At 39.5% G+C, this 14,412-nt stretch overlaps 1 protein-coding gene across 7 annotated transcripts in view; it reads right to left on the bottom strand.

Moving 5' to 3' along the window:
* Nucleotides 1-14,412, bottom strand: part of KIAA1549 (KIAA1549 ortholog) — a 161,715-nt gene that overhangs the window by 101,543 nt on the left and 45,760 nt on the right. For all 7 annotated transcript variants that reach the window (XM_072652596.1, XM_072652595.1, XM_072652597.1 and 4 more), the window contains exon 2: nt 235-2,976. In XM_072652596.1, coding sequence (XP_072508697.1) covers nt 235-2,976 — 2,742 coding nt within the window. The remainder of the gene's footprint in view (nt 1-234; nt 2,977-14,412) is intronic.

Genomic DNA, 14,412 nt, shown 5'->3' with positions numbered 1-14,412 from the left:
TCCCCCACTGGTAATTTACTCCCTAGGAAATCAAAGATCTCCTCCATATTTCCAAAACTGTAAATTTACAGGCAAGAAGGGCAAAAACCAAGGAAGGCATTCAAAGACTGCTAAAGTATCTGTAGGCTAATTCACATGGTATAGCCACCATGACTTGGCATCACGACTTTTTCTTCTAATGTGAACTAGAAAAGATAATTTTAACCAAAAATATGACTCCACAAAGACACTTACCAGCTGTGATCAAGTAGGGATCAGGAACTGTGATATCACACACATATGGCTGTTTGGTAGTTATCAAAGCTGGAGTTTCAACCAGAGCTTCAGTGGCAGTCACAGGATGAATGATGGGATCCACAGGATGAGTAACAGGGTGCACAGGATGAGGAGAGGATAGGGCAGGAGGTGTGCTGCTCTCATTTGGACTCTGATTCATTGTTTTGTGGCTCAGAGTAGTATCAACAGGAGCAGCACTCATGTTAGCTCCACTAAATACAGTGTTTAAAGGCTTGGGTGATTCTGTGGGTACAAATGATGAGCTCACAAACATTGGCTCTGTAGATAAAGGTGAGAGGATAAACTCAGATATAGATGAGGACGTTGGAGATAGAGATGATGGTGATAAGGATATGTCAATTATAGACAATAATATAGTACTAGGAATGGCCTGGGAAAATGAGGAGACAAATTTATAATCATCTGTAGCACTGATGTGGTCACCTAAAAGGTTATGTGTGGAGAATAACCCTGAAGATACAGCTACAAAGGGCGTTGTCTGAAGACTAGTCAACTGTGACGGCACCTGGGTTCCAATGACTGAAATACTGGGAGTGGACTCAAAACCGGAGGCCAAATTGGAAGGAACTACAGATTCATGGGAAATGAGTGAAAACTCAAGGTAGGAGGTAGTTTCTGTGAAAACTGAGGTATTATAAACTTCAAAATCTGGCTGTAGAATTGATGATGCTTCAGAGAACCTAAAGGGATGAGATGAAAAACTTGATGATGGTGCTATTTCAGAATAATTTATGGACAGAACAGGGTGTGTATTTAAATGGTGATCAGAATTTTGCCAGAGTTGCGAAAACTCAAGGTCTGTAGTGCTGCTGGCCAAAAGCTGAGGTGAATGCAAACTGAGAGTGTCAGTTGGTATAAATGCCTCAACCACGGTTGACAAGGCCTGAGAAAAAGATGTTGACAAATCATTTGGCATCATAGAATTCAAAGTTATGATATCAAAAGATGAAGGTACCGGGCCAGTGAAATTCAAAAGAGGAGTTGAGAAAATATTGGATACAAAATCCAAAGTACTTTTAGATTCATCTTCTGAAAAACTGGCAGACTTCTCGTCAGAGAAAAATAATGGCTCTAGTGAAGGGACTAAACCATGAGACTCAAAAAGATTTTCATTTCTCATAGCAACTGATGACATAATTGTATTTGAAATGATGGAGAAAGATGAGTCAAGAAGAACACTGGTAATGTCAGATGCTGCTCTTGCACCAAAAGGTAACACTTCAGTTTCAGGAACAGAGAGGAAACTGTAGGAAGCAGAGTCAAATAACAAATCTATAGAGCGTTTCTCATGGGATTGGTATACTGATGTAGACACAGCACTAGTTGGGACCACATCCATTAAAGCTGAAATACTAAAGTTCACATCAGAGCCTTCCATGAATCTGGAAGAAAGTGACACCATCGGTCTTGAGGGGAAAGAGGTATCAAACTCTTGAAATGTTTCCTCCAATTCAGAGAAATCATCAATTACGCTACTCAGTGGCATGCTGCTACTCTCTTGCAAGATGGAAAAGGACAATGTCTCAGCATCATCTCCTGAACCCATATCTTTTTCTATGAGACCTGTTGAGAGAACTTGCTGTGATGGAACTAAACTGCATTGTGTGGAGGCTATGAAAGAAGGCAGAGGACTTGTGAACTCAGGGTAGCCACCATGACCTGGTACTATTGAACTCTCAGGGAATTCTGATGTTTTACTGAAGTTGTTAGGAAGAAAAGGGTTAGTTTTAACATCATCTGGTTGTGTGGGAAAAGATACAAATGGAAGACTAGATGAAAACAAAGCAGAGTTTATGCTGCTCATGAAAGTTAGTTCTGTCTGTGAAACACTTGTAATCAGGGAAGTCCTTGGAGCCAAGGTCTCTTGTCGGCTTTGATTCATATCAGGGTACATTTCAGGGTATTTTTCTGTAGTTGTTGCCATAACAAGTGGCGTTGTCTCGCTCAAGGGAATGCCGGAAAAGGTTAGCTGCTCCATAATATTACCACTCAGTGGCAGTGGTAATGAAGACTGAGGGGTCAACAACATGCTTTCAGCATCTCTTCTCACTGAAGCCACAGCCTCTACCACTGCAACACTTGGTAAATAAACAGAAAAGTCAGTGGAATAAAGCAAAAGATTGCTGCTTGGGGTCAGAACTATGCTATCTGAAGATAAATGATCCATTTCAGTGGCAACACTAATGTGACCAAGCACATCAGTGAATGGCGTTAACTGTGGCTGCATTGTGCTTTGCCTGGTTGTTATTATATCTTTAGTGTGTAAAGAGGTAATTGGGAATGAAGGTGTTAGCACAGTTTCTAATGCTTCTTTTGATGGCTCTAATAGACTCACTGTGGCATGCACCACTGGAGAAGAAGTAGCAGTCCAGTGTCTTTCTGGAAATGGACTAACCAATCCATCATCATTTAGGAATGCCTCATGACTTGTCACTGAGAAATAATCTACAACTGAGATATTTAGTTCTGCTGTGTTCCAGCTCATTTTTTCTTGATTTAAAAAGGTTGTGCCAAAAGAAGTGGCAGATGAAGATACTACCACGTGGAGAAAATTGTTTTCCTGGGATTCTGGTGCAATTTCTGCTAAGGCTGCTTGCGTAGTGGTCTGCACCATATTCTTCTTCAACATGAGCTCCACAGAATATAAAGAAAGATTTCGCTGTTCCAGAGATAGTTCATCTAATGAAAGAAAAAAAAAGTAAGGTCAGTTATAAAAATCAAGCTAAGGCAATAAAACCTGCAATACTGATATTTCATGGAAAAGATAGAAATAACAGTATTCATAAAATCAGAGAATCTCAAAGGTGGAAGGCATCGCAAATGTTATTTAGTTCAAATCCCCATTATAGAAGAGAAACGTATCTGATCTAAACATCCCCAAGTAAGGCAGTATGGAATGGTAGATAGAGTTTAGAACCAAGCAGACCTGAATTAGAATCCCACTTATGAAATAACTAACAGTGTGACCACAAGCAAGTCATTAACCTCATCCAAAAATATGGGGATGATAATAGATGCATTATTGGGATTGTTGTGAGACTCAAATAATAGCTAGTATTCATATAGTGCTTTAAATTTGCAATGTACTGTATAAATATGATCTCATTCCCCGAGAGATAGGTGCTATTATTGTTATTACTTCTATTCTACAAATGAAGAAACTGAGACAGACAAAGCATAAGTGACTTTTCCAGGGTCATACAGCTAGAAAGTATATGAGGAAGTATCTAAACTTGGTCTTTCTGACTCCAGGTCTAGCACTCTATCTACTACAACACCTAGTTGCCAAACGTGAAAATGTATTTAAAACACATATCTAAAGTACAAGAGCTATCTATCTATGTCAGGTATTATCTTGGGTTCTCAGTCTTTTGTTATAGTTCCTGCTTTTCCCTTGAATGGTAAGATCCAAAGAACCCTGGTAAGGTTGAAGGAAATTCACTGTTTCAGATCAACATGGCTTTGGTGGAATTTCTTTGGCATTTTTGGTAGAATACCATGCCAAAACAGGTTTTAGTGTGCACAGGATCCCTGCAAGAGTTAAGCAGGATTATATAAGATAGAGGTATGGAACAAAGACAATGGTCTAATCCAAAGAATAGATTAATTTTAGCCCGGGGCACTCTGCCTTACTTTTGTTCACCAGCTGGGTACAGTGACTGATTGTCTCAGCTGTGATAAAAAAAGCTATCAGCCTGCCCTTAGGAAGACGATCGCTAGCCACTATATCCCAGCTGACGGAGCTGGATAACAAGTGGCTGGGGAAAAGTAGTGCCTTTGCTGCAGACCTGCAGCTAAATTCCAGCAAGATGGTTACAGTAAGAACAGCCCAGCTAGGAAAAAGAAGGGTAGGGAGCTGCCCTAAATGACAGACTCACATTGTCTTTTAAGGTTTACAAAACGCAATTTTTTCACTATGATCCTGTGACCTAGGTAACACAAACCTGTTATCTCCATTTTACAGATAAGTGAACTCAGGCTCAGTTATCCAAAAATACTTGGACTCAAACCCAGCTCTAACTCCAAATCTGCTTTCCAAAAGACTGTTTAAATACATATATCCATCAGTATGAACAATAAGTGCACTGTGCAGCTCATGAAAGTCTACTAATAGTTAGAGAAAATGCTAAGAGAAAGGAATCTCCAATAAACAAGACTTTTTTGGTTTTGTTTGTAGACAATTTTTTGTTTGGCTTTAAAACAATTTATATGAATGCATAATTTGAATAACATACCAGTTTTATAAACATTTGCAACATTTAAGAAAACCTTTAACTTAATAACTCATAAATATCTATGCACTTCAAAGTATCTTTCAAATTTATTTATTTTTTTATTCTGCCATCACCACTCTCCTCCCTAAATTCCCCTCATATAAAAAAAGGAAAAATAAAACTCTTATAATAAATATGCAAAGCTAAGCAAAATAAACCCACACACTGGCTGTGCTCAAAAATTTTCCAATTTGACTCATTCAACATAGTGATTAAGAGGCAACATGATATAATATAGACCTAGTCTCAGAGTCTGGGAAACCTGGGTTCAAGTCTTTGGAAATAAACTGATTTTATGCCCTGGACAAGTAACTTAACCTCTCAGTGCTCTAGGAAATTCTCTAAGAAGGTTTCTGCCAACCTGCATTTGTTGAAGGAGTTTTCTATTCCTATACCCTAATAAAAGTGATTGTGCTTGTGCCCTTTTAATCTTAGTTGTTGTTCAGTCTTGTCTGATTCTTTGTGACCCCATTTGGGGTTTTCTTGAGAAAATACTGGAGTAGTTTTCCACTTCCTTCTCCAGCTCTTTTTACAGAGGAGGAAACTAAGGCAAACAGGGCTAAGTGACTTGCTCAGGGTCACACAACCAGTAAGTGTCTGAAGCCAGATTTGAACTAAGGAAGACAAAAGTCTTCTTCATTCAGCCTCAGTACTCTATCCAGCGCACCACCTAGCTGCACAGTATTAGTTATAGTATTTGGGGCCAGATGCTTCCCCCACTAGTCTTCTGCACAAGCTTCAGCAATGGACAGCTCCTAGACTCTATTAATGTTTGCTTTATAAGAAATAGCTGGGCAGCAGTAGACAAGGAGAAATCGGAAGGCCATCCAAGTGGGAAGACCAAAAGGAAATCAGGCATGCAATGCCAGAGAAGTGAGGAGAGGGAAGAGCTGGAGACAGGAAAAAACAGGACAAATCCTTGAGGTGGGATAGGGAACAGGATGATTAAGATCTGACATAGGAGAACTGGAGAAGACTGCTTCTTTAGAAGCTAAAGTAAGAAGTGTATTAAGAAGCCATTATCCCATTTCTCTTTTCCCATACTGTCTACATTAATTCTTTTCAATTCTTTTCCTTTCACTTCTCAATTCCTTGCAAACTGTCTCCTAAACTTCTCTTTCAACAAACTGATCTCTCCAAAATCACTAGGAAGCTGTTAACTGCCAAATTCAGTGGACTTTTTCCTGCTTTCATCCTTGGTCTTTCTGCAACTTTTAACAATGCTGACTATCCTCCTATATTTTCATGATACTGATTTTTGTTGGTTCTCCTACATAGTCTCCTTCTTAGCCTGCTCCTTCTTAGTTATTTTGCTGGAATATTATCCATATCCTTCCCTGTAAATGCAGGTATACCCCAAGGCTCAGCCCTGGGGGGGGGGGGCCTTTTTTCTTTTCTCTCTGTCTCTGGGTAATCTTACAAGATCTCATGAGTTCAATTATCATCTCTATATGAAGATGATGATCATACAACCACATACGGGTATGTATATCCACACATATGTACCTGTGTATCCAAACTAGTCTCTTCCCCTGATCTTTATTCTCATACAATTGGCTATTAAAGATTTACTTTTTGTAGTTGTTCAATTGTTTCAGTTGTGTCTGGGGTTTTCTTGGCAAAGATAACGAGAGTGTTTTGCTACTTCCTTCTCCAGTTCTTTTTACAGATGAGGAAATTAGGGATTAACAGGGTTAAGTGAATTGTCCAGGGTCACACAGCTAGTGAGAGTCAGAGGTCAAATTTGAACTCAGGTCTTCCTGATGCTCTCAGTCCACTACACCACCTAGCTGTCCTACGGTAGATTTACTATTGGATTCCAACAGATATCTCAACATGTCCAAAACAGAACTCATTATTTTCCCCAAAAAACCCATCTCTCCCAGGTTTGCAACTTTAGAGTCATTCTCAACTTTTCACTTTTTTACCCACCACATTCAATCAGTTGCCAAGTTTTAACAATTCTGTCTCTACAATTTCTCTGACATCCATCTCCTCCCCAATCACAAGCCACCCCTTCTAGTTCAGGCCCTCATAACCTACTGCCTCAATTACTAAAATATCATCTTAATTGGTCTCCTTGACTCAAGTCTCCCCCCACTCCAATCCACTCTTCTTACACAGGTCAAAATGACATTACTAAAGCCCTAAATGTTCTGAGCATCTATGGTTCAAGATGCTACAATGACCTAATGGCTCTACAATAAAATAAATGCCAACTCCTAGGTTTAGCATTTAATGCCCATGACAATCTGTATCACTCCCCTTCCTACCTACTACATTTCAGACAAACTGGCCTACTCCCTCTTTGAGAGGGTTGTATACCACATTCTACCTCAGATATCTGTGTTTTGACAGATTGTCCCTCATTTCTGAAATGTTTTCACTCCCTCCTTACCTCTCTCTCTTTGAATCATTAGCCCCGCAAAGGTCAACTCAAGTGCTACCTCCTGACCTCCTCCAAGCTGCTGGTACCCCAAAATGACTTTGTCTTTGAGTATATTATTTGTAGACATATATGTGTACATCTCTCTCTCTCTCTCTCTCTCTCTCTCTCTCTCTCTCTAGATATATATATATATATATATATATATATATATATATATATACATATGCATATGTATGTAGGGGCAGCTAGGTGGTGCAGTGGATAGAACACCAGTGCAGGAGTCAGGAGGACCTGAGTTCAAATCTCACCTCAGACACTTGACACTCACTAGCTGTGTGACCTTGGGTAAGTCACTTAACTCAACTGCCTCAAACTGGGTCATCTCCAGTCATCCTGATGAATATATGGGCACTGGATTCTGATGGCTCTGAAGGAGAAGTGAGCCTACTGATCTGCACAGCCCTCCCTCCCTCAAAACAAACTCAAGTGCAAGTCATGTCATTATTTCTCTGATGGCATGGTCTTCTTTGGCAACAAAGGACGAACATACTACATATGTATGTATACACACATGCACACATCTTATTTTACTAATAATTTCTCTCAATTTGTTTTGTCTTTGTATCCTCCAAAGCCTAGCACAGAACTTGGCACATAGTAAGCCTTTAATAAATGCTTGTTGACAGAATGACTGAAGAATAGTCAATGTCAAATGCTGCAAAAAAAATAACAATAATAATGATAACTAACATTTATATAGTGCTTACTATGTGCCAGGAACTCTGCTAAGTGTTTTATGATTATTATTTGATCCTCACAACAATCCAGGAGATTTTGATGGTTTTTTCTTTTTCTTTGAAAGGGGTTCAGAGTTGTAATTTCATCCACCATGCAAGAAACTCACTCTGGGTAAGGAAACTCCTTCTGTATCATTTCGTATCAACAAATAATTTATAGCTTATAATCGTAGAGAACTGCCTGAGAGGTTAACATTAGAATGCCTGGAATTTAAAAATATCTCAGAGGATCAAAGTATGTCAATTGATGTGTGTATGTGTGTGTGTGTGTGTATCTATATGGCAAAGAAAATAGAGATAGTAGTATGAAATTTTTATTTCAAAGCCAAATGATAATTTTTTTGCATCAACTCATGTTCCTGGTTCTTGACTTTGGCAATGTCAATGACTTGCCATTATTCACTCATATAGGTAGATGCATTTTATGATTCAATCTCTTTTCTTCTGGTTCTATACTTTCTTCCACGGTAATGTCACAAGAGCACTGGAAGATGCAGGGCCCTAGACCCTATTATAGGGCAGGTAGGTGGTCCAGTGGATACAGAGCCAGGCCTGGAGTCAGGAAGACCAGAGTTTAAATCCAGCCTCAGACACTTACTAGCTGTGTGACCCTGGGAAAGTCACCTAACCCTCTTTGCCTCAGTTTCCTCATTTGTAAAATAAACTGGAGAAGAAAATGGCAAAGCCATTCCAGTATTTCTGCCAAGAAAACCCCAAATGGGGTCACAAAGAGTCAGACACGACTGAGATGACTGAACAACAACAGACCCTATGGTATCACTACGATGCTGCAATCTTGAGCAAGTCATTTAAAGTCTCTGCACCTTGGTTTTCAAATCTTTAAAATGAGGAGACAGGCCTACGTGATCTCTAAGATACCCTCTAACTCTAACTCTAATAGTTATGAGGATGACAGAGGTCATTGAGTTTGGCAAATAGAAGGGAGCAAGCTGGAGGGGATATTTTCAATTGTGTGCTGGAGATGGACACCAGATTGCAGTGGAGCAAGGAGTGAATGAGGGGTGAGGAAATGAAAGTTACAGAGTATAGATGAATAGTTGTAGTAGACTTCTCTTCTCTAATGAGAATATGCTTCCTAATTACTCCAACTGTTCTTCTCTTGCCTCTTCCCCCAAGAAGAGTAAAAGCCAAGAGAACAAGATTACAGTTAGGAGGTGCTGTGGGCTAAGCCAACTGGGTGTCCACACTAAGTTTGGAATTAATACCGTGAGCTCCCAGCAAAGAACTGGGTCACACCTGGTTGCCTAGGGAGGGGCAAACCTACCCACATCAGAAATGAAAAAGATCAAAGTTTTTTTACAGATCACAGTGAGGTCACTCCATGAGTGGCCCCTGTACTTCCAGTCTGGGTTGGGGAGAAGGAGAAGCAGCAATCTAGTTAGGCAGACAAGGGGTAAACATATCAAAATGTAAATACCAAGACAATATAAACAATGTCACAAGGCAGTACGTACTTAATTTCCCAATGGCCTGCACAGGACAGAGAACGCATTAGGGGTTTGAGAATTTGGAAAATTTCAAGAAGGAAATGGATCTGGAGCTGGACCTTGAAAAAAGATAAGACCTAGCTAAACAAAGAGTAGGAGAGAGGGAATTGATGGTGATGGTGAGGGTGGGGATAAATAACAGAAATAGAAGCACAGATATGGGAATGGTATGTTTAAGGAATGGCAAGTAGTCCAATCTTCTGGAATATTGGGTATGCAGAAGAGAGTTAAGAGGATAAAGCTAGAAAGATGCCAGATCACTCAGGACTTTACATGTCAGGATAAGGAGTCTGGTATTTTTGTTGCTGGTTTGTTTTTTTTTTTTTACTTTATCCTGTACCTGCTGCAGGGTACGTAAGAAATTTTAACAGGAAGAGATATATACAAAGTAGTATTTGGGGGAAATTAATTTAACAGAGACACACAGGATAGGTTGGCAGGGAGAAAGATTCAGGTAAACCTAAGGGAGGGCTGTTGTAATAGTCAAGGTATGAGGTGGTAAAAGGGAATGAATTAGATGATGTCAGTTGGAGTGGAAAGGGAAAAAAATCAAGAGTTGAAGAGAAATTGCTAAGAAAGAATCCATAGGACAGGACATAGAGATTGGCTGCATGAGGTATAAGAGGAGGAATCAGTCAAGGATGATTCCAAAGTTTTATAACATGTTCTAGAAATTGAAATTTACATGCAACACAAGGGTTAACAGATTAAACCCTTCTCATCTAGTTCCCCCTTAGCAGTAACTCTAACTCAAAAATTTGGTATACCAAAAGATGCCAAATAGAAAATAAATTTTTTTGTCACAAGGGCCACATCTCTTTCAATATCACTGTTTAAAACAGAAGAAATGTAAGCAGAGAATGCTTTTAAACAGAACTATTAAATGCTTTTCTAATTTTGTTAAACTATATACATTCTGCCGATATGGCCTCGGGTTTAGAATTTCTTGCACTAGAACTTTAATTATTTATCTGTCATATAACAAGCATCAGTAAAGATGAACATGATACTTTTTACTGCTTCTGTAAATCAACAGCCTTCCTTTAACAGCTGTTCTTTTCCAGTTCAAAGGTCAATAAAAAATAACTTCTCAGTGGCCCCAAGCAACTAGGACTGAGAAGATTTACAGATTTGTATTGGTAGAGGTTTGCTGAGTGTTCTCACGCCAACGAAATAACAGATCTAGGCAAAAAAACAAAACAAAAACACAGGTACTTTTCATTATATATTTCATCTGTCGACTGAGGAAATTACTTTTTAAACCTCTGCTATATAAGTATGAGTTATTATTGTTCTTTTTCATATTTGTATGATGGGAACAGGAAGTCCCATCATTGTAGTAGGGTTACCTCCTTCTACACACAGACACAGACAGACAGACAGACACACACACACACACACACACACACACACACACAAAATCAATCAATCAATAAACATTTATTAAGCACCTACAATGAGCTAAGCAGTGTGTTAAGCACAATGACACACAATTGTGAATTACAGAAATTGCTATACAGAGAAGCCATAAGCTCACTTTCTGTCCAGGTGCCTCCCTGGAGCACTACCCCTTCTCTACTTTGTTTCTGATACTTTCCAGAGGCAGCCACAGACTAATTTGCATGTCCGGGGGCAACTGCCAAGGATAAAGACATGTAATAAGAAAACAAGTAGGAGAGCGGAAGCCAAAGGAGTCCCTGGGAACCCCAAGACTCAGTGAGACACTGCGAAAGTAGAGAGCATCTCACCAGAAAGTGACCCATAGAGGGAAGAAGCTGGAAGAGTTGCCCTAACTAAAAAGGAGTGAAAATTGGAGACTAGAATGAACAGTCACTTGAGGAAAGTTTCAAATAGCACAGGGACATTGAATTCCAGTGCTTGAACCACCTGGAAAGCTTCAAATATCCCAGACTCTGTCTTATAATCCTAATAGGGATTAAACTTCCAGTGTGATCATTCCACAGTAAAGACATTCAAGATGTGGCACCACTCTTGAAGGTAGAGTGGGGCTGGGAAGTAGGAGAGAGTGGGAAGCAGCTACACCATCTGCAGAGTGGGAGAGAATACCAGTCAAAGAACCGGAAGCTAACAAGGCAGGGAGCTGGAGCAATGAAGCCACGCTGAGGATACAGGCAACAAAGTCATAGAGTAAAAATGAAGGGACCTGTCAAAGATCCACAAGGCTCAGCAGGCCCCAGCATCAAGAAGCAAGCCCAATATATGCCTCATTCATCAGAAAAAAACTGGTCCAGGTCTCAAGAGGTTAGCTTTTAGGAAAGAGTCTCCATTGAACTCAATGTTTCTTTTCTTTCTTGGGGTATCAACCAGGGAAAATTATGTAGATCCTGGGGAAATAGCCACCAAAAAAAAAGAAAGAGGATTTTTTTTGCTTGCCTAAGGGCTTGGGTGCAAGTCTTTTCTAATTTTTTTTACTGTATCAATATGCCCCATTGTGATTCCTTATAAGCCTAGGAGCTTACAAGAGCAGGTGATGACTCGCCCTTATCCATTCCTTCATTCAATAAATACTCATTAAGCACCTACTCCATACCAGGAACTCTGCTAAGTGGTGGGGACAGAAAGAGATAAAAACCAGTCCCTGTCCTCACACTGATATTCCTAAGTTTCTCCTGGATGGGTCACACCAGTCAGAGAAACAAACTGAGGGCTATACACAGTGTACCAGAGTCCTTCATGTTAGCCAGAAGTCTTGGGCAAAAGGTTATATTTATAGGCCTCCACTCCCATGCATAAGATAGTGCTTTCAATAAATACTGGTTAAATTATGGGGTATATACTTTGTAAGTATCATTATGGAGAAGCCACTTTGTGTCTTTATTTTTAAATATTATGTTCTGATAAAATGTGTCTTAAACAGCAGCGCTGAACAGTGTGAAAAGCCCTGACTCTGGTGGATCAAATCCAGCCTCTGATGTGTACTATCTGTCTGATCTTGGGTATAAGGCAGCCTTCTTAGGCTTCACTTTCTTCATTCGCAAAATGAGGAAGCTGGACTAGACCACCTTGGAGGGCCTTTCCAGCTCTAGAGCTACGATACTTGCTATGTGTGGCCCTAAAACTTGAGCCCCAGATTTATAGGGACTAGATTCAATCTTTGTGGCTTCTAAAAAATAACTCTTTATACTACCAGGGATTCTTAACCTGGAGTCTATGAATTTCTTAAAAATATATATATACATATTTTGATAACTGCATTTCAATACACTTTTTAATAACTCTAGGTGGTTTATTTTGTGCATTTAAGAACATTATTCTGAGAAGAGGTCTCCAGACTGCCAAAGGTATCTATGACACTAAAAAGGTTAAAAACACCTTGCACCAAAGGGAAGCAAAATTCTGTGTAATTATAAGGATCAATCTTGGCTTTGGAAAAGAGATGAGGTTATACAACTTCCTTTTCACATGAGAGATAAGAGAGTATAGATAGAAAATATTGCTCATACTATCAGATCTGATGGTTCTTGTAGTTTTGTTCAACCCTTTTTGGTTTCCTTTGGTTTGGTTTGGTTACAAGGCAAGGCAAACTGGCTAAAAGGTGAGAGGAAAGAAGAGAATTACTGTGATATAAAACAAAAGGCACCAATAAAACTTTAAAATATTAAATATAATTAAAAATAAAGTCCCCTTCTTTGATTCATGATACATTTCACCCAGAATTTCCACTTGGAACCTCAGAATTTGGCTAATTTTCCTGTTTCCAACCCTAGACTTAGCTACAACATATAATTCATGTCTAGGTCCCCAAAGATGGGCACAGATGTCCCCAGAACCCATGAAAGTACTCCAGCTAATAAAAATGAATGTAGTGGAGTCTTGATTTTAGTCCAAGGAAAGAAGATACTGTAATAACAACCACACTAGCACACAGGCTGCTATCACAGGTCCTTTGATCTGTTTTTCTAAAGGAAAGACAACTTCAAAGGGGTCAACAATTTTCCTTTAATTACAGACAAGTAGAAAGAAGTGAGAATCCAAGAAAAAATCCAATAGACAGGGCTCCAATTGTCTAAACAGAATAATGCAACCACCTATATACACCATCAGAAAAAGTGTTTCACCCTCTTAAAGCCAGTCCAGTCCTTATTTGGGAATTCATTGGTTACAGGCCCCTTTACCATTTCCCATCCCCCCATCTCACTTATTCTCCATTTGTACCCTTGAGTCATGACACGAATGGTTCCTTATCTGGGCACAACTGGTTGAGAGCTCTACTGCTGCTTCTCAAGGACTGGCATTTGTGGTGGGGTAGGATAAGGGATGCAGATGAACACATCTCTCTCTCCTCACTTCCTCCCCCCTTGCACCCCACAACACATACACCAAGACCCAGGTCCGTTTTCACTCTGATTACACATCAATGCCCAAATGTCTCAAGTTCTCTCTGTTCTATTCCTTTTTTTTTTTTTGTCCCAGAGGGAACGTGTAACTCAAATATACAAGAGCCTAACCCAATCATTAATCCATGAATATAGAGACTTAATTTTTCATTTTCAAGGAGGTATGCATGGATTGGCCAACACTATGTAGGCTTATCATGGAGATGACACCATGGAGATGACAATGGTAATCTCAATTCAGTGTTAGTGTGTTGGTCCACACCTTCAAAGCACAGGGAGGTATAATCAAAGGTTCAACCAAAAGTGTTATTCTTTATTTTTATTAAGCTGCCCACGGTTCATACCTGATCATATTCTCTTTCTGAATAACAGGAGGGGTAGTGGTACCTTCAAAAGATATAGAGAAATTAGGAAGAGGGGTAGATTGGAGTAGAGAGAGATGAGTTCTGTTTTGAATATATTAAGTTTGAAATGATACTCACTTGGAGACTTATAACAGCTTTTTTTAATATGGGACAAGTGTCTAAAAGTGAGAGAGGAATGGATCTAGAATCATATGAACACATCAATCCTTGGAAGCTCTTGTAAAGTATATATGGTATGTACAAAGAACTGGTATATAGTAAAAAGAAAAAATGGCCCAGGATAGAACTCTGGGGTACATCCATGCATGGGGGATGAGAAAAGGATCATAATCTTGCAAAGGAGACTGAGGAAGAGCAGCCAAATAAACAGAAGAACCAGAAGAGAGGAGTACCTTAAATGTACAGGTAGAGGAAACTGCCTAGG

Source organism: Notamacropus eugenii, chromosome 3 (genome assembly GCF_028372415.1).
Source record: "Notamacropus eugenii isolate mMacEug1 chromosome 3, mMacEug1.pri_v2, whole genome shotgun sequence".
In the NCBI taxonomy this organism is placed as follows: Eukaryota; Metazoa; Chordata; class Mammalia; order Diprotodontia; family Macropodidae; genus Notamacropus; species Notamacropus eugenii.
This window is presented reverse-complemented; position numbering and strand designations above follow the sequence as displayed.